Raw genomic sequence first — 20,119 nt, 5'->3', positions numbered from 1 at the left:
CTGTGTACTTGTGTGAGCACAATCAGTTCTTTTGGGTATGATCTGATCTTGTGGGCAGGGAAGGACAGCGAAGTGGGAGGATTGAAAATGACAACCAAGCATTTATCTGTACTTTTCTCTACTTCATAGGAATTCCTGTGTAGGTTGTACTTGCAGGAAGTTGAATGTATGGTTGGTTTCTGTCTTATTTTAACTACAATATATATTCTTCACGCATTATCTTTCATCTCTTTATTGGTGTTCTAAAAGAGTCCCCCCACACACTTTCTGGTGCAAAACTTTCAGTTATGGGTCAGCTACCCAGGACCAGGAGATTTTGTTGGCTTTTACTAAGGCAGTGTTAGCTTAGCTAACATTTCCTCTCCTGATGACCCAGTAATTTTCAGACACTTCACAGACTCAGAAGAGGTTTCATTTTCAGAGTGCAGACAACAAGCATGAGTTCAGTGGCTCTTTCAAGAGCTTCAGAGGCGCACAGAGCACAGGGGAATAATTGATGCTGCCAGTTCAGTCTCTGTAACTCATTGAAGGAATCCAAATCCTTGCTATTAGCAAAAGGTTCAGTGTCCCAGACATATTTACTGAAAATGTACACACTCTGTGTGAGAAAAGACATCAGCTTCCAGAGCTGCTTCCAAATTTCCTTAAGAAGACACTGCATCTGGGAAAGGTGCTGGCTTGAGAGCTCAGGCACATGTACCAGCCACTCACAAAGTATGCACAGTTCAGAGAGCAAGATTAATTTTTTCTCTCTTCTCCTTCCACTTTCTCATGCCAATCCCAAAGCAATCACTTCTCCTGCAGAGCAAGCAACATGTTCTTTGAAGTCCATGGAGCACTGGGCCTGTCAGTGGAGTGCAATCCTTGTTACTCTGCCTTCTCAGTGATGCCTATGGATACATATTCACAAGAAAACGAGACTGGACGTGCCTCTGAGGTTCCTTCCTCAGGAACAGGGCAGTGAACAGCCTTTTCATTTGAGAAGGGCCTAGGGAGGCTTGAAGCCAGCACTGTGAGCTGCATGTACCTTCTCAACAGGCGTTGGAGATGAGTGACACAGGAGAACACCGAGGGTGCAGAGGAGCACCCCCGGCACACCCACTGTGTTACTTAAAATAGGACCTGAAAGAGGAGAAAAATCCCCTATTTCAACCACACAAAAGGAAAAAAAAAAAAAAGACAAAATAAAAGCAAGTAGCAAAGTCCCTCTTTCTGAGTAAATCTGAACATGTGCCCATTTGTTTTAAGGCAGGCGAGATCTCCTCAGGTGGCTCAGCTTGAGTAAATCCATCAGATTCAATACAACAGTTAAGAAATTTTCATTACAAGATCGCAAAGCAATCAGGTCTAGGAAAAACAGAGTTCACAAGATCACACAGTATGTTCTCCAGTGTCCTCCTGTATTCTAAGCATTTCCTGCTTTAAGAACCTACCTTCCTCATGAAAAAAAAAAAAAAAGGATGTTTTTAGCTCTGGTGTGTGTTTATATTAAATCAAAAGATTAAAAAGGTGATAAAATTTAGCTATTGAAATCCTGATATTTTTATCCTACTTCGCTTAACAAAAAAAAAAAAAAAAAAGCATCATGGGAAAAATAAAATAAAACCCATGTCCTGAGACTGTTTTGGACTATTAGCATCCCACATATATATTCATGATAATCAAAGAAAAATTGAAGAGAACACAAAGAGCTAGCAAATTTTGTACCTCAAGATATATGTATTCTGTAACTGTAAAGAGAAAAGGTCCAGGTACCAATTAGTGAAAAGATGCATCTTTTTTTTTTAAATCAATATAACAAAATTAAAAATGCCAATCAAATAACACAAAAGCAAGCAAACCTTCAGAAAACAACACTCTGCTGTTATCTAAGCTAATTGAATGTATAACTTCACAGTATTACAGTGAATTAACAGACTAACATAGTCAAGTGATCAAACCCCTTAAACTGACAAAATAGATTATTGCCACTCACTAAGTTAACCCTAGGAGAATTTCAGACATTGACAATATCCTTCAAATTCCACTTCCTTCCTTAATATAAATACCTTTTAAGTGTCCACCAGCTACTTTGCCCTTACACCTTACTGTCACTAAACATAATTACAGAGGGATCATATTCTATCATTCCCTTCTTCAGAAGGACACAATGGGCTTTAAAGAAGCATAGCAGCAGCTTAAAATACAACCATTAACATGAGAGAATCTGAGTCAGTGAGAAAATGTGGTATAAGTTTAGGAAATCATTAAAGAATTCTGTTGGGAATCTCTCATGTGCACAGACAAGTGAAAACCAAGAGATAACAGTGTAACTCCCCCCTGCAAAGGCAAAACAACAAAAAAAACCCCAAGAGAGTAGGATAAATTGCTTACTGCTTGACTTCTTGGGACCTTGTCACTGGTCATATGGACTCAGCCACTGTGGAACTTACTGCCACACACACAAGTTCCATTCAGGCTTATGCTGGCTCTCCCCAGTCACATAGACCTTTAAATTCTTCTGCTGGGTGACCTGCCCAAGGAAGCAGCTTAATGTAACTTCAGCTGTGTCTGTGGATAACAGGATTTTTCTTCTTCCTTCTCTGGTCTTTACTCCTTGGGAAGGCATGTCCTGCTCTTTCCAGCTCTGGATCCCCTTCAGGATTTCAGGATCATTTTGTTTTTTAGGCCCAGATATAGCCATGTCAGGGTGATCAGGACGATTTTCAAGACAGGCAATAAGCTAAGATGGAAGTGCATATTTTCTAGAAAGTTTGTGTCATCTTCCAGTTAAATCAGGGTCTGCTGTCACCAAAACCAGTTTTATTCCTACAAACCAAACCAGCCTTATTTCCAGGTATGCATTTTAAGGAGATTTATCCTGTCCTTAGTACTTTTGTGTGGTTTCCTGGTAGGATCTGTTCCTTGTTTGGAGAGAATTTTAAAAGACTAAAATATAAGCCCATAAAAACTCTACTGGTTTTTACACTATATTAAAATAATTTAATTTTACTTTTTTTTTTTTCTCATACTAAAGTAATCTTGGGTTCAAATAGGGTCTAGATATATATGCCTCCCAAAGCTTCTAATACTAGTTTTCAATAGCTACACGGGAAAAGGGCTGCATTCTGCATTTTTGCAGTGCCAAACATAGCAGTAGCCATTTCCTTTTTGTGATAACAGATAACGAGACTGTCAGTGCCACAAAGTGACAAGACCTAATAAAGACCAGGCATTATCCACCCTCATGTTTCTATTAAAAGTTCTATAAGCATCACATAAGCCTCATCAGAGCAGAACAAAATAGTTTTTCTCCAACACAAAAGCAGATACGCAGTGACCAAGAAGATGGAAACTTCTGCAGAAATTTTGTATTTCTCTTTGCCTTCCAGGCTACATTCAGACTTTCTATTGTGTTCACTAATCTCAGAAAGGTAAATGAATGCTATTCCAATTTGAATCCCCCTCGCAGCAAGAGTGGATGCACACAATAAGAAATCTGCAGCAAAAGTTTGGTCCTAATTAGCTGAAGATAGTGCACCTTACCCCTCCGAACACCAATTCAGCCTCATCTTAGAGTAAGAAAAAAATTTCAGAATAGTGACAAAGTCTTTAGTCTTCAGTGACAAAGTAAAATTAAAAGCTCAGTAATACAGAGGTTAAGTCAGAAATTAGGGACATTTCCAGGGTGGATTACAGACTTGGAGGGGTGGGACGAGGTGGGACAGGCAGCAGGAAGAGGAATGGAAGGTGGGAAGAGAAAGAGATTCATGCTTGCTGCTGCTGCTGCTGCTGCCTTAGGCCTGGATACTTCCTGTCTCACTGAGCTGTACTTTTTTGAGGAAGAGCATGTGCTTTCCCTGGTGATTGTACAAGCATCTTTTCATCCTACTCCTTGAGGAAAATAGCGAAGTAGACATAGTAGTTATTATTTATACATTTGAAAGGCTTAAAAGAAAAGGAACGCGGTCTACTGTCAAAGTCAGAAATCTATCTCCAGAGGGCAAGAAATGTACATACAACCAAGATGTAAGGAACTTACTCTGTTCTTTCATAGGTCAAGAATAAAACCCAGTTTCATAAGGGTACATACCCTTGTAAAAAAGAAAGCTCCAGGTGCTGGGTGGAAAAAGCCAGACTTGTAGATATAGGATATTATTTTTTTATGTCTCAGCATCTTGCAGGTCCAAAGAGTACTGAATGATAGAGCAGCTGAAAGGCAGAACTGAAACACATCCAGAAAATGCCCAACAGGATGAGCTGGAATGAAAAGTCTTCCCACGTGTTACCAGTGCCAGAGGGAAGGCAAGAATTCCAAAGGCACTGCCATTTGAAAAGCATTAATCAAACCAACATCAGCTGCAGTTATCCAAACAGTCCTGCAGAGAGCCTGATTGCTGTGCATGCATGTGCATATATACGTGTGGCTACAGCCAAATACTATTAACAAACACATAGCTCCACCAAAAAGGCTTCTTAGTTCACATAATTCCTCATTTTCAAGTCCTTTGAATTCTTGCTTGAACAGAAATTTCCAGGGTTTTAACACCGGTTTCAGCCTGATGTGACAGCGAAAGAAGCTGCACAGAACACCTCATAGCTAACTCAGTAAAAAATTCTGTGCCTAAAAGCCCAAATTCTTGATCAGTATGGAATATTTGTTGAGTAGCCAAAGAAGAAAGCATTGTTTATAGCTTATATTCTCCAGTAAAAAGGTCGTTGGGGAAAACAATTCAATATTTAAAGCACAAAGAGCAAAGCCTGAGGCAAGAGGACTGCCATTATAATTCCTTACTGACAGGTCCAGGGGACAGAATACTTTCCTTTGCTGCAAACGAGGGGACAGCATGTGATTTCTTTTCCTCCCCCGTTTTTCAGGAAGACCTAAGCCCAAAATGTTAGAAGGAGGGTTATTCTCCCCTTCCTCTGGAAGCCTGCAAACCAGCAGGATTGCCAAGTCATTCTTGTTTGCTTCCCTGCAATTTTTTTTTCTCTCTCTTTACCATGTCAGGAGCATGTGGTCACCAGAAGAGAAAGAATTAATTACCACTTGGCTTTGTGCAGGATGACTGATGAATATTCATTTGGTAGCTCAAATGGACTTTGCCTCACGATTAAGGAGGACTTCAGTGAACCCAGCACTCCTATTACCTAATCACACGGTGCTTTATGTAACACTTGCCAAGCCAGAGTGGAAAAACCATCACTTGCAAAAGAAGGGGCAAAGGGAAAGGGGCTGTACTGATCTTGAACAGCTTAAACACGGGAACAAAGAAAATGTGCTTTGACATTACTTTGCTGAAGGAGACCTTAAAACACTCCAAGGCTCTGATTCCCAGTCCCTGTCAGACTTGGCAGTGGAAGGAAAGGCTTCACTGAAGAGGCTGCTGCCCCCTTGGATGGGGCCAGAAACGGGTGCTGGGAGGAGAGCAGCGAGCTGGTGGTCAGCAAGTGTACAGTGAGCAATACAGGCAAACAAGAACTACTTAGAAACCCTCATTACGTCAATTTTGAAGGGATGTGCGTGCTCCCAGGCAAGAAAGTTAGTTGCCATCATAAAGAGGGAACATTTTTACACCAAAATAGCCACATAAACCTTCTGTCAGGAGAACAATGCTGGCAGCGTCACAGGTTATTTGAGCTCTTCGTTTGCAGGACAAAATATATGAACATTCATTTTTAGGGTTGGACTCCTTGTACAACTGTGTTAATAACAAAAGGCACCTTTCAGTAGACTGAACTTTGTATCTTCAGACTTGTTTTAAAAACATTAAAAGATCCACTTCACCAATCTGTCTTCAACAGCTCTGTTTTCTACTCCTCTCCCCCAATGGAATGGCCATCAAAGCAGGTTCTTCAGCACTCCCCAACACCACCTTGGTGAGTAAACCTTTTTTAAAAACCTACTAAATTTAAAACAAACAAACAGAAGTGATCCATAGGCTAGCTACATTTTTTCTCCCTATCTTTTTTAAGGGGAACAAACAAACAAACTAATAAATAAATTAAAACAAACAAACAAAAAACCCCAAACAAAAATAAAACAAAACAAAAAAAACCAAACCAAAACAAAAAATACCAAAAAAACCCCACACAAACCTGAGACTTGAAGCTGGATAAACTTTTCAGATGTGAATAAGCTTCATGAGTGCCATCATCCTGGCACCACTGGGCACACATTCTTCTCATGCCTGTGTTCAGAACAGGGCCAGGAGCTGACCTGAGCCACAGACTTCCTAGGAAAGAGTAAGAATTTGGTAAATGGCACTTACTGAAACTATGCCCTGGCACACCACCAACTGTGCCAGGTGTGGCTCAGTGGTTTGCTCTGGGAAACAGAGGATAGGACTTGCCAAAACCTGTGAATTTACTGAATTTTAGCCAGTGCCAAAGTTAAAAACACAGGTGCTTCCCTCCATTCACTCACTGAGGAAACCATGAGAACATTTACAGCTACTAGAAAATTCTTATTTCTGACCATTTTTTTTAACCCAGGTGAGTTTCACAGGAATTTTTTCTAACCAAAAATCGGCAAAGCTTTGGAAAAAAAAAGAATTACAGAAAATATTTCATAAGTGTTAACCCACAGAAGAATGCAATGACAACAGGAACAAAGGCCCACATATTACTACAACCAGCCTATAGATGAAAAGGGATAGACTTTGGAGAAACCAGGGCCCCTTAAGTCTACTCCCTGTGTTAACGGAAGTTACTTACCATGGCCAACTCCTGCAATATAAGAATACTGGGAATTGAGAGGTTTTTTCAGGTTTTATCACTTTTCACCAATTGTTAAAAGGTAAAATATCTTCCTTAGTTAGGTTCCTCATTTTTGCAGCTGTATGATTGATTATGCTTGAGAACACTCTTCCAAAAGGCTCGAGAAGCAGAAGAGGAAATATTGCAAGCTGCCTTTACTCTGATAGATTCTTAAATAACTTTCATTCTACTGGTGGAAGGATAGGAGAATTTTTGAGCTTTTGGCCTCTAGGTTGTGTCAGTGTTGGATGCATTAGCACACCTTCCATACAACTTACATCTCAGCCCCACAGATGCAAAGATCAGCCCTAAGACATGCAGGGCCTTGGAGATACATCCTCCTTGCACTGAGCATCCCCTTCAGCCTCCAGCACTAGGACAAGCCTCCAGCCTCACTTCAGAGAACCTTCCCCTCAAAATTTGTATTTACTAACATGTCATAATTCACCACACCAGAAGTTTAAGTAGTCTGTTGACCGCTAGACCTGTCCCCCTCAACTTGCTTTTCAAAGCCCTTTGAAACAGCTGTACAGCCTTCACCTCCTTCCCATTTGGAATGTGACCATACTTTCCCTTCTAGAAACACGAAAATGTTTCTAGTGTTTCACTAGCATTTTACATTTGTGTTGCATCTTACTCTTGAAAAATCTTGTCGGGGCCCAGGATCACCTCAAGTGACTATCACAGTGGCACTACAATGTGAATTCCCATCTGCACTGTGCTTGGCCACAAAACTGAGAACCACTGTGATGTCCCTCCTCATCCAGTCTTTGTCCTACTTGTCTGAAAGATTACAAGCTGATGACAGGGCGTGGTCTGACTTCGTGGCGTCCCTGCCCTTGGCAGAGGGGTTGGAACTAAATGATCTTTAAAGTCCCTCCCAACCCAAACCACTCTGTGATTCTATTCCGTGACTCTCTGGTGCTTTACAACATGGTGGCTCACTTAGGGGTTTTTTATATGTTATACAAAGAGGAACAACTCCTAGACACAACGGGCTTGCAAATCCACTTAGAGTAAGTGGATTACAGTAAGGCTTTTATAACATCAATGACTGTTATGTGGCAGCACATTTAGGTTATTCTTATTTCTATTACCTCTCCTTTGAATTACACAGTTGGAGCAGACAGCCAAGGAAAACACAGGTGTTATTCCTAATAATCCAATTCCACAGCCAGTTAATGAGAGAAATAAGTAGTTTAAAAGCTTTTTAAAATTGAATTAGATTTTTTAACAAGAACTTCACATGGGTCAATTCATTAATTGTCTTGGTGTTCTGGGATCTCTGATTTGGAGGCTTCCTCTTGCATTAGAAACACCATCAGGTCACTCCGTGTCTATAAGCAAATCCTGCATGTGCTTATGGATAGTGGATAAGATATGACCTTGTGACAGGCTGACCCCAAACAACACCTTCACCCTGACTCCTCTCACTCCTTTCCTGCAGGACAGGAAAAAACCATCAGGGCTTCCTTGAAGAAAGTTAAGTCCAACCCAGCCAGACCCAGTACAACCTCAGTGCCTTATTCCATACCATTCACATCATGTGTGACCTCAGAATGATCTGTCAAAGTATCCTCTGTCCCTTTCATACATTATTTAATTTCTACACCCTACTCAAACCTTTTCATTTTATCTATTTCTCTTTCCTGAAATTCCTTCTTACCAACACTTACAACTTACATTACATACTCAAAACATCTTTATATCCCATAGTCAGGCTTATACATCCTCTATGAACATTATACATTGTTCCTTGACATAAGTATATATATCAGATATTATTCCCCCATTCCATGCTCCCCCTCCCCCAAAGCTCCATAAGAACAGTTGATGACTTCAGTCCTATCTGTCAAGGAGATCACTCAGTACAGGAGAAGCAGCACTTTGGATTGTTGAGCACCAAGACCACTTGGGGTGGGTCAGCGCTGCACTCTCATTGTTCCTTGTGGGGGCTCCTTCTCTAATTCCTACTGTATTATTTACTGTACCATACAAGTCAAAAAACGGATTATCTTGCCCCAGGGATAAACCTCCTTGAGGTACACAGCAGATTTCCACTTTTTCCTGCACTACCCACCAAGGGCACCTGGGTCCCTGAGCGAAAATAACGCCACAAATGCACAAGTGCCTTTTCCCCCAGGGTAGAGTAACCCACACTGCCTTTCCCAGTCACTTACCTGTACCATGGGGACCTCATCTCCACCCACAGTGTGTAGGGGCCTATTTTGGGCAGAACCAGGGCAGTTAGTGAATCTTCTGGTATCAAAAGCTTAAGTTTCACTGCATCCATGCCCCAGTGCCCTATGCTCTGAGCATAGCCTATAAAAGCCATACAACAGTATCATACAATCCTTCCTAAGGCTTGGGGGTGAGAGGACATGTGAAGCACCAAATCAGTGCCGTGTTTCTTGGCCCAGGAACATGGGCTCAATACCACGACACAGGACTTGACTGCCAAGGCTCAGGGTGGCATTAAAAGCAATGGAATGGTTTAAAGGGTGTGTCTCCAGCCACCCAATAGATGCTTCCACCACAGCAAACACATAGCACTTGCCTTGGCAGGTTCAGAGCCGTGATCCAGAACAGTCAGTCTGCCAGGCCTCACCATATTGATATCCCAGACAGCTCCCTCTCTCTGTTCCAGGGAGACTTTATCCACGTGGGTCACTTGGCTGCAGTGTAAGGGCCTCAACAGTCAGGGCCCATTCCTCAACCACAGGACCATTTTTTCATTGTAACTCTCCCAGTTATGGTCCTTATCTTGAATTCTTCAAGCACTTTCATCCTGTTTCGTCCCCATGTCCTGCAGAGGAGGGGGGTGAAAGTGGCTCAGTGGGCACCTGGTTGCTGGGCAAGGTTAACCCACCACAGTCCTTTTTTTTGGCACCCAACATGGGGTAGGGAGATTTTAACCAGTAAAGCCCCAATCTGCAATCAAGTGCTGCTGGCTCAGGTCAATCCAGCACAACCCAAACCTTTAAGACATTTCTCATAGCTGGAGAAGGCTTTTGCCCAGAGCAAAGGCCAGGCTTGCCTCAGGTGACCTCTTGACTGAGTTTCTGACTGTAACATCAGCAGAACAAAATGCAAAGCTGCTGAGAAATGCACATGATTAGCACTTCTGCCCACTTGGACAAGACAACCTATCAAGGTGTTGAACACATTCAGTGAAACTTGGTTAAATAAATAATCTTTTAAATCAACCTTTGCCCAATCAAAGTCCAGCCTTACTTATAGGTACAGCCACGGGAGAAACACTAAAAGAGAACTCCTGGGAAGGCTACTCCACCTAGATATACAGGTAAGAAATTTCTTTTTGCCTAAATCCCTCTTCCCTTAGAAAACTCCTTCTTACAATCCAAATAACTTTGCATGTAAAGCTTTCATGGGTTAAAAGGAGTAGTATGCAGTGCACTGTAACCTTCCCTCCCTTTCTAAATATGGAGAAATAATCTTTCCCATAAAAGCCTACTGTTTCTTCAGCTTTGTGTAGCACTGGGTTTGCATGTTTATTTGAGGAATTAGCACAGATTCCCAGTATTTGTTGAGAAAAACTGCTTTGAATTGTACTTGCAATCAGTACAGTCTGATGTGTTCCAAACAATGTCCAAATAATAGGGCAGTTCGTCCCTTTATGGAGTTTCTATCACAGAATGATTTGACTGCCAGCACATGTAAAAAACTGACTTCTGTCAGTAAAGAGAGGCAGAAAAAAAAAAATCTTTCCAGTAAAATACAAACCAACTTTGCTAATTACCTGGACTTTCCAACTGGAAGAAGTTGTCTTCGTTTGTCTCATTCTCCTGTCCTCGTGGATCTTTGGGAGGAGTTCCTAAGACAACTATTTTTGGAGGTGTCCCTGGTCACACCTGTTGTTTACTTTCAGCACGACATTCCTGCATGACACATTTCACCCAAAACAGAGTTTCATTACAACATAAAACCATGCTAGATTTTAGGTGGGAAGGGAGTTTTGCAGGTTGTCTGGTCCAATGCCCCATAGAAAACAGGCCCATAGATCAGGCTGCTCAGGGTCCAATCCAGGTATCTCAAGGACAAAGATTTCACAGCCTCTGTGGGCACCTGTTCTAGCAGCACCTGACAGCCCCCAAGAGGAAAGGCTGTCCTCATGCCTGTCTAGTTGGAATTTCTCTTGCTGCAGCCTGTGTGTGCTGCCTCTCATCCCACCACTGTTAACTTCCCAGAAGAGTCTGGCTGTGTTCTCTACTCAATCCCATTAGGCAGCTGGAGGAGGGCAGTAAGATCTTTACTTTCTCTTCCCAAGACTGAACAAACTCAGCTGTCTCAGTCTCCTTAAACATGGTGTGCTCCAAAACCTAATTCCTTCCTCAGGACTAGTTCCAATACGTCAATAACCCGAGGAGACCAAAACTGGAGACAGTACCCACATGTGGTCTTCCCAAGTGCCAAAGAGAAGGGAACAGTCCCTTCCATTGACCTGCTGGCTACATTCTGACACCACTCAGTGCAAAGATGATCCTCTTCAAAGGTTCACCACGGACTCATGTCCAACTCAGGCATTTGGGTGCTGTCCAGCAACGCTGCCTTCTGGCCAGCCAGCACACAGCCAGCTGCTTGTGAGCAGACAGCTGTGCATGGTCCAGACACAGATTTATTTCTCTTTTTTTGCTTGTCACAGAGTCAGTCCATGTAAAGTTATCATGGCCATCAGGTACCATAAAAATCAGCACATCCACCCTCCGATGCAAACCCTGCACACATTAACAGTAACACTCCTGTTGCAAAGGCTTTTCTTGAAACCTGAGTTTGTTTAGCTGGCATAACTAAGGACAGGAAAGCCTGGTTAAGACAAGGAGGCCCTTCCTTGATCCCACCTGCTCATCCATCTGCAGGGGTTGCCTGGAGAAGTTGTAGAGTCTCAGTCCTTGAAGACTTACAAAAGAGAGCTGGGCCCATTCAGCCTGGAGAAAGGAAGGCTCAGGGGAAACTTCCTAATGCACAAAAGCACCTGAAGAAGGGTGCAAAGATTATGGAGCTGGGATTTTTTCAGTGGTGCCCACGATAAGAGGTGATGGGCACAAACTGCAACACAGGAAGGTCCACCTGAATGAATGTAAGGACACTATTTTTACTATGAGAGTGACTGAGCACTGACATATGTTGCCCAGAGAGGTAGTGGAGCCTCCCTCCTTGGGAGATATTCAAAGTTGTCTGGATTGTCTGGACTTTGTCCTTGGGAACTGGCTGTAGGTGGCCCTGCTTGAGCTGGGAGGTCAGACCACACATCCTCCAGAGCTCCTTTCCAACCCTGACCAGTCTGCAATCCTGTGAAATTCCATTTTGCCACATAAATTTCCTACAGTGGTCTGGTATTTGTAACACTTAATGCAGCTACTAAATCCTCACCTCAATTTTCACTATGTTTTCACAGGCAGACTTCTTGTTTTTCAATTATGCTACTTGCTTAACTTCTTTTGATATAGGGAGACAAGAAAAGAAGAGGGAGAGGGAAAAGGGATTGGTTTCTTCTCTCTAGCCTTGTTGACCAACTTCAACTTCACACAGCTGGATTTCTTGGGAAACAAAATCCCAAGAATTCTGAAGCAAACTCTCTCAATGCACATTTAGAGGGAATATATAGGTAAGCTTACTGTTTTTATTTACACATATCTTTTCCACCATGTCTGGCAGAGATGACTTCCGTGCTCCAGCCCCGAGAATGCAAAGTGACCAAGAAGCCCCAGAAGATCTACGGATTCTTCCTGCGCCTTGAGAGAGACACGGCAGGGCACATCATCCGCAACGTGGACCACAACAGCCCAGCTGAACAGGCTGGCTTGAAGGATGGAGACAGAGTCCTCAGGGTCAATGGTGTGTTTGTAGACAAGGAGGAACACACACAGGTACATCCCTGGGATCCACGCTACCCCACGCTGCCCCCGTCACCCAGGCCCACGGCCACTTCTGTGAAGCTTTCTCTTCCAGCTTTTATGGCTTCTTTGGGTAGGAAATCAACTGCTCTGAGGATCTCCCTGCATCATACATTACTCACTAAGGCCATGAAGCATCTTTTGGGGGCCTCCACAGTGCATAAGCTGGGGGATAAGACAACAAAAACAGTAGACAGTGCAGCCCTTCCTGGGGACAACTTTCAGTTCAACCACTCTAGTGCCTGCCTGCCTTTTCCCCTTGTCCACTACAGGTGGTGGAGTTAATCAAAAACAGTGGGAATTCCGTTGTACTTCTCGTTCTGGATGACACATCCTATCACAAGGCACAAAAGGAGGGAGTGAACTTGGAAGAGCTGGGTCAAAAAGCACAAACAGGACAGCAGCAGGAGCAGCCTCCACCATCCATGGCCAACAGAGGAACCACTGCGGTTCCACAACCCCGGCTCTGCTACCTAGCGAAGGAGGAGAAAGGCTATGGCTTCTCCCTGAAAACCACAGAAGGTGAGAGCCTTGGGAGAAGAGATGGGAGATAGAGACAGATAGATAGGTAGGTAGATAGATAGATAAGCAGACAGACAGACAGATATTTGGCAGCAGGGACAGAAGCAAACACAATTAACACAGGAGGGCTAATAGGGACATGCAAACTGTTCTTACTACCAGAAAGCAAGCGAGAAGCTGCAAGATGAGTTCAGATCCATCTCTGTACAGCATATGCAGTGAAAGGTTTTTGGAGGACCGTGCTTCTCACTGGGTGGAGAAAAGACGAAAAAAAGAGAGATAGAAATAATAAGCTATTTTCTGCTTGTTATCTAAGCCCACTTAACAAAACCAAGTTTGCAGTCCCTGCTGAAATACCAGATACATATTCAACGTGCTACATTAAGACCTGTTCCATTCCCTCAAATCACCTCAGGAATCAGCACACAAGGTTCTAGGCAGCTGCAAGAAACACTTTTACTGATTTGGAAGTTATTTCATTAAGAAAGAAAAGGTTTTTGAACCTCTTCCACCTAAGCCTTTCTTCCAAGGCCAGTCAACAGAACGGGGAAGTCCTCTGGAAAGTATCACCTCTAAAGAGCATGTTTTGGAATACAATCTAATGGAAAGACCTAAAAGCAGCTCCTCTCTCCAAAATTATGAGGGATTTGGGTGGGGGCAGGAATCAAATCCCTTTCAGGTACCTGCACTCTTGGTAGGGAAATAAACAACTGCTTGGGCTGCAGATAGTGAACAAATGTCTCCCTCCCTCCCTCCAATGGAAGTGATTTTTCCAAGACAGAGTAAGAGACAGGGGTGTATCTGTGTGGAATGTTTGTGGTGCCGCTGTGATCAGCGTGTAAGCAGAGAGCAAGAGTCTCTGAGGACATCAGTGCTGAGTTTCCTTAACCATTAAATTCAGGCATATTGCAGTGACTTTTCCTGTGTAACGAGTTTTCATCTATTTTAGGACAGAAGGGGTTGTTCACAGTCGAGCTTTCACCAGAAGGAGCAGCTGCAAAGGCTGGTGTCCAAAATAACGATCGCCTGATTGAAATCAATGGGGAAAACGTGGAAAATTACACCCACGAGGAAGTGGTGGAAAAGGTATTGATTCATCTTCTGTTCTGGCCTACTTTCACAGCAACCTATCAGGGCTACTGAGGAGGCAGGTCTGGCCCAGTTGAACGCTTCACAGCACATCTTGGGAGCTGCTGTTCCTGTATCATCAATGCAGCAGCACAGCTCTGGCTTTGGCTCTGTCATCAAGCAGCCTCTCAAACTGCCTCTCAGTGAATACTGCCATCAAGACAGGCCAAAGAATTTCAAATAACAGAACCACACTGCTGCCAGGAACCCTGTTAAATGAATCATGCTCTGTTCCTAGAAGTCCTGGAAATGCTCCCAATGGCAAGAGGGCAATGTGGTTTTCAGGGCAGGAAGAGGGAAACTCTCTGATGATGCAGTCAGCATGGAACAGGGAAAAATTCATGATTTTAGACAGTAGCTCCTTTCTCCTGTTAAGAAGTCCAAAAACTAATGAAAATTACTGTGCAACAGCTTTCACTAACCGGCCTCAGCTGCAAAGAACGTTGCTAACGAAGCTTCCAGCTTTCCACTATTGGCAATGCCAAAACACAGCTGGAGCTGAAGAGATTTCAGAGAGCCATGAGACAGGCAGCACATACTCTGGCATTCCAGCATCATTCAGTGCATCATGGAACTGTGCAACACCCAAGTTTTGTTGAGCTATTCCAAAATCAGCAGCAGACTGACCTCAGTTAAGATGAGTAAAAAGGGCACCCATTGGAGTAGAAAGGATTAGGAGAAGGATGGACTTGGAGTGGTTGAACAGACAAAAAAAAAAATAATAAAAAACCCCAAACCTCAGAATTAGAAAAGGAGACAGAAAAGGACCAAAAGTGACAGAAACTTGAGTCTTACCACTGTAATCTAACATAGTGGTATAGATGTTAAGAGTATATTGTAGAGTTTCACATCTAGGTAAGCCAAGAACTATCTCCTGAGGCTCACTGGATTCTACAATACTGTATGCCACCCTCATGGCCCTCTATGGGTCCCTGTAGTATGAAATACAGAACATTTCCTCATGTATTACATGCCCAGGATCTCATCATGGCCCAAATTTCTGACTATAAGTGTGAGGGGGAAAAATCAACTTATAGTAGCATGGCCCTACCCCTTACAGCTTGTTCATCAGCAGCACCCACACACACCATGTGTCAGAGCACCAAAGTATCTATGATTGCCACATGGTGTTGAAGGGGTGACATCTGAGACTGTACATGTGCTATCACAGGTAAAGAAGTCTGAAAATCATGTTATGTTTCTACTTTCAAATGAAGAAACAGACCGCTATTTCACAAGCCAGAAGAAGGTACTGAGCAAAGAGAGCGCCAGCCTAGGACTGCTTCCCCTCAGACCACGGCTCATCGAGATCCAGAAGGGGAAAAGCGGTTACGGATTTTACCTACGGATGGAACAAAACACTGGTGGTAAGAACCAAGTTAACACACAGACCGTGACCATTTGATACCCAGCCTCTTCCTGCACAGTGTTTGCAGGCTTCATTTTCTTTGGCTTCAGACTGGTCGCCCAGCAGAAATCCCCCACGGACACGTTCCACAGGGCCACACCAGGGAATTGGTCTCAACCCGAAGCGCCTTTCTGACAATTTGCCTTTGCCGTGCGTTTTAACATCTTCCAACTCACCGAGCTGCACCTTCACATCAATCTTTCTTCCCTTCTCTGCTCTTAGGCCACGTCATCAAGGACGTAAATCCCGGGAGCCCGGCGGCCACGGCGGGTCTCAAAGACGACGACATCTTAGTGGCCGTCAACGGAGAGCAAGTGGATGGTCTGGACCACGAGAGTGTAGTGGGAAAAATCAAGCAGTCTGAGGCAAAAACCACACTGCTGGTCGTGGACAAGGAAACTGATGCCATGTATAAACTGGTAAGAAAATGCAAAGTACTGCTAAGAACTGGTAATTTATCATTATCGAGAGACATGTGCAGCAATGAAACAGCCAACCTGCTCTGACAGACACTTCTTCAACTTGCAGGAAGTCTCTAAGATAAACCCCATATTTCAGCAACTCTCCTTGCGTTATACAGGAAGTCTAACTAAATACCCAAATTTTTGGCCTCTTCCCGATTTTTATAGACACTATTGGGACAATTCTAAATTCAAACACACCACAAGAAAGGTTAGTTTGCTGTTAAGATAGCAAATTCAGAGCTACATGGCTGTATATTTATAAATGAGTAACAAAATTCCCTTCCCACATAGATCAACACTGTAGCTTCCTATTCTGCCAAAAATTAATAGGGAAGAGTTCTTCAGCACAGCTCAAGTCTGAGTTTCAAACAAAGTTTCAAACAAAACCTGTCGAGCATGAGAGCCTGAAACAGATTTCACAACAGAACTTTTTATGTTTAGTTTTATTTGTCACTTTTTTCAGGCCCAAATTTCCCCCTTCTCATACTACTACAAAGCACAAGATTCAACTCCAGCTAAAGTGGAAGAAAGAGTGGAGTTGCACACCGAGCACAGAGTGAACCACAAGCCAAGAATCTGCAAGATGGTGAAAGGGCCGAGTGGATTTGGCTTCAGCTTAAACATGATCAAGAACAAGCCTGGACTGTTCATCAGTGAGGTACTAACGAAGAAGGAGGCGCAAGGAAAAGCTCGAGTAGCCTGCCAGACAGCTTCCTCCCTTCCATCCTGCAGATAAATATAAGAAAAGCCACAAAAATCTCTTCTCCAGTGCTCTCAGATAAGAGCTATATTTCCTTAAGTCACAGTGGCACTGTTGGCCTAATATAAAAAATAAGCACCAGGAGATTCCTCATTCTAGTCATCCAGAGGGAAGGGGAATCCAGCTTTTGCTTTTGCATAATTTTGTGCTTTCATTCATGAGAAAGGCACACTAAAATTAGTATTGCTGACTGTAGAACATCTTAATTATAGCAGAGACACCTTTGCCCCCCCCTTCCCCCCTTCTCTGAATTCCACAGCTGGTGAAAGTCAAAATTCTGCAGTCTCAAGTTACACCTGTGACTGGGGGTTCCACTCATCACTAAGGAATCTGTGAAATGTAAAGTTAACTTCAAAGTTATTGGACAGAGACCTGCAAACAGTAAGAAAACTGTTTTTCCACTCGTCTTCACAGTTCTACCATGCCACATTTCTATAATGTAAATCTATCAAAATCAAGATGCATCCTAAAATCTCAAACTGAGGACTCCATGTTTATTACGCCTGGGCCCACTGCCCCTCCAAATTCATTCCTGCCCCACGAATCTCCCCTTCCCCATGCTTATTTCACCATCCTGTAAGGAAAGCAGCAGCACAGCAGTGTAGCTAACCCTCAGTTAGTTGTTAATGCATCTTTCCAAGTTCTATGCCTTGAACTTGTCTCTGCAGGTAAAAAACCAGGGGCCAGCTGACAGGGCAGGGGTAGAAAACGACGACTTCTTGGTGGAGGTGAACGGAGTGAACGTGATCAGCGACCCCTACGACGAAGTGGTGGCAAGAATCCAAAACAGTGGTGACAGACTAACACTGCTGGTGTGCAGCAAAGATGCTTACAGGTACTTCCAGGGCCAGAACATTCCCATCACAGCCTCGATGGCAGAGCCAGCCCGTGACACTCCCGAACCTCCTGCTTACAAAGAAAACCATCTGTCAGAGCCAGAGAGAAACTCACCTGAACCAAGGGAAAGGGTGAGTGATACTGCATTAAGCAGATGCTGAGGGATCACACAGGGGATAGGAAAGCAGCTTTTTTCAGGTAGTGTATTTTTCCTGAGCTAGGAATTTTACCTTGAGCCTGGGTTTTTGCAAGTTGTTAAAAAGAGAAACTGCTAATTATCGTAAACAACTCTTCCTTTCCCCACACATAACACAGGTGAGTAACTTTAATGGAAGATTAAATCACACAAAGAATGCACATACAAGAAATTTTATGGAACAAGGTAATCCTTAACGATGACAGGAAACAGGCAATACAATTGTGGAAGTGCAGGAAGAAGTGCTTAAATACACCAAAAACATTAACAACTTTTTGTGAAAATCAGGTGGAATATTTAAAAATTGATCATTTTGGAGAAGGAACAGCAACTGACAGGTTATGATGACATTTTCTAGGGAATGTGCTGATTTGCAATTATTTTACTCATTTCATGCCATTAGAAAGAATCTGAAGCATGACAGAAGTCAGAAAAGCAGGAAGGTTTTTCTTCTCCAAGCAGTCACTTTTAACCCTCCGTGTGCTCAGTCTTAAATATTTAAATGCTTGTTTTCTGATCATGCAGAAGGGACAGACAAGGAAGAATAAGACCAATACCGTTACTCGTTCATTTTTCATTAGCCTTGTCTGCAAATGTCCAGCTACACGTCTTTTCAAGAATTCTTTAGTCCCCAAGCTGCATTTTGCAGATCTGAAGTCAGCACCACTTTTGTGTTCAAACTCAGCAGACACAGGAATTCAACAACAAGAATCCTCCAAATTTCCCTCTAAATGTACTTAACCAAAAAAAAAGCCCTTAGACAACAAAAATTATATTTGTTGGCTCATTCTGCCATCTAAACAAATATGTGATTAGTGCAAATGAAAACAGAGGAGTCCTTCAGAGCACTGCAGACTATCAACCATGTTTACAAACTGAAAATAATCAGAACACATTTGTTACTCCTCTGCAGACAGACTCATCCTCCTCTTCACAATCAGCTGCCTCCACAAGAGCTGCCAGTTACAACGAGGACGACACAAAGTTGTGAGGAGACGACAACAACAACAAAAAAGAAACCACCTGAATCTTTCTTCAGTAATTTTTTGCTACTACATCTCCCGGAACTTGGCTATTCCAAGGAGTGCCCTGCCTGTAAAGGACTGCAGTCTCCTCCTGAAATAAACACTTCAGTGTAACTTGCATCCATTTAACACCCTGCAATTGTACTTCATTGGCTTTCTGCCCTGTAAAGTGGGCAGTTACTCACTCAGTGATGAAAAGGCTCAAATAACTACAAGGATATAATTAAGGACTGCAGAAGAAGACGGAAACGTTTTATAGATTTGTAAGTATCTCAGCCTTTTAAAGATAAGCTCTTAATAAGGAGCAACTGATTTCTCCCCAGCTCCCAGGAGAGGCAGCTCTCCCCCTAATCCAAGTCCATCAACTCAATCTCAGTGGCAACTCTTTGCTGTACTTGCAGCAATACAACTGCTGTGAAGTGGCACAAGCCAATGTACTCCGTGCATTATGCTCCTTTTTCCTGCTAACACCTGCAGAAATTCCTTTCAAACACCAAGCTCACTTTGTAATTCATAACTCAAGGTGGTTAAGCACTGTTCTCTCTCCTCTGCCGTGGATCATGGTGGTTAGAAGAGCACAACGTAATTCCGTTGTGCAGGTTTGTCTAACCCCAAGTCAACACCACACTGACTTGGATGTGACACAAATGGCTCTGTAACATTGCTGCTGTTATACTTTGCTTCCTTGCTGTACACCAAAGACAATACAGAAGTAAACTGTTTAGAGTGGTTATCTTTTCCCTCTCCAGATCTTACCCTTACCCCCTATGATTTATGTTCCAGAACAATTACAAAACAAGCAAAGCCCAGGAGAGTGGGAACCTACAAGTTTAAGTCACATGAATAAAATCTGTAACATACAACATAAGTAAGATATAGCTGTGGTCTTTGACTTCACACTGAACTGCAGCAAAGAGGAATCCAGAGCCTCAGTTACATTTATGCAGAGAGAGGAAAGAAAGTTGAGACTCAGCAAGAGAAAGCTGATCTCCAGCTCCTAAGGACAGCAGGCACTAATGATACACACCAGCACACACTCAGACAGAAATGGAGTGAAATCCTCTCCACTTCTGCCAGGCAGTAAATCCTAACCACTTTCTAGCTGGCATCCAGCCAAACCTTTGGG

General features: G+C 43.1%; 1 protein-coding gene across 1 annotated transcript; it reads left to right on the top strand.

Annotated features, from left to right (window-relative positions):
- The first annotated feature begins 9,922 nt into the window (after positions 1-9,922).
- PDZK1 (PDZ domain containing 1) lies at positions 9,923-19,722 on the top strand. Its single transcript, XM_027663555.1, has 9 exons — positions 9,923-10,042; positions 12,415-12,626; positions 12,926-13,175; positions 14,125-14,261; positions 15,475-15,670; positions 15,934-16,130; positions 16,639-16,833; positions 17,604-17,903; positions 18,882-19,722. Exons 2-9 carry the CDS (start codon positions 12,417-12,419, stop codon positions 18,957-18,959), a joined length of 1,563 nt encoding a protein of 520 aa, XP_027519356.1. The 5' UTR covers positions 9,923-10,042; positions 12,415-12,416; the 3' UTR covers positions 18,960-19,722.
- Positions 19,723-20,119: the final 397 nt, after the last annotated feature.

The sequence above is a fragment of the Corapipo altera genome, unplaced genomic scaffold (assembly GCF_003945725.1).
Source record: "Corapipo altera isolate COAL_440 unplaced genomic scaffold, ASM394572v1 165, whole genome shotgun sequence".
Classification (NCBI taxonomy): domain Eukaryota; kingdom Metazoa; phylum Chordata; class Aves; order Passeriformes; family Pipridae; genus Corapipo; species Corapipo altera.
The sequence above is the reverse complement of the archived record's forward strand: the minus strand, read 5'-3'. Positions and strand labels throughout refer to the sequence as shown.

What these genes read in the sequence shown, in the direction of transcription:
- PDZK1 (XM_027663555.1), top strand. Translation starts at nt 12,417, where the DNA reads ATGACTTCCGTGCTCCAGCCCCGAGAATGCAAAGTGACCAAGAAGCCC. An exon ending in CTCCCTGAAAACCACAGAAG is followed by an intron (nt 13,176 to 14,124) that starts GTGAGAGCCTTG and finishes CATCTATTTTAG; the next exon opens with GACAGAAGGGGTTGTTCACA. An exon ending in CACCTGAACCAAGGGAAAGG is followed by an intron (nt 17,904 to 18,881) that starts GTGAGTGATACT and finishes ACTCCTCTGCAG; the next exon opens with ACAGACTCATCCTCCTCTTC.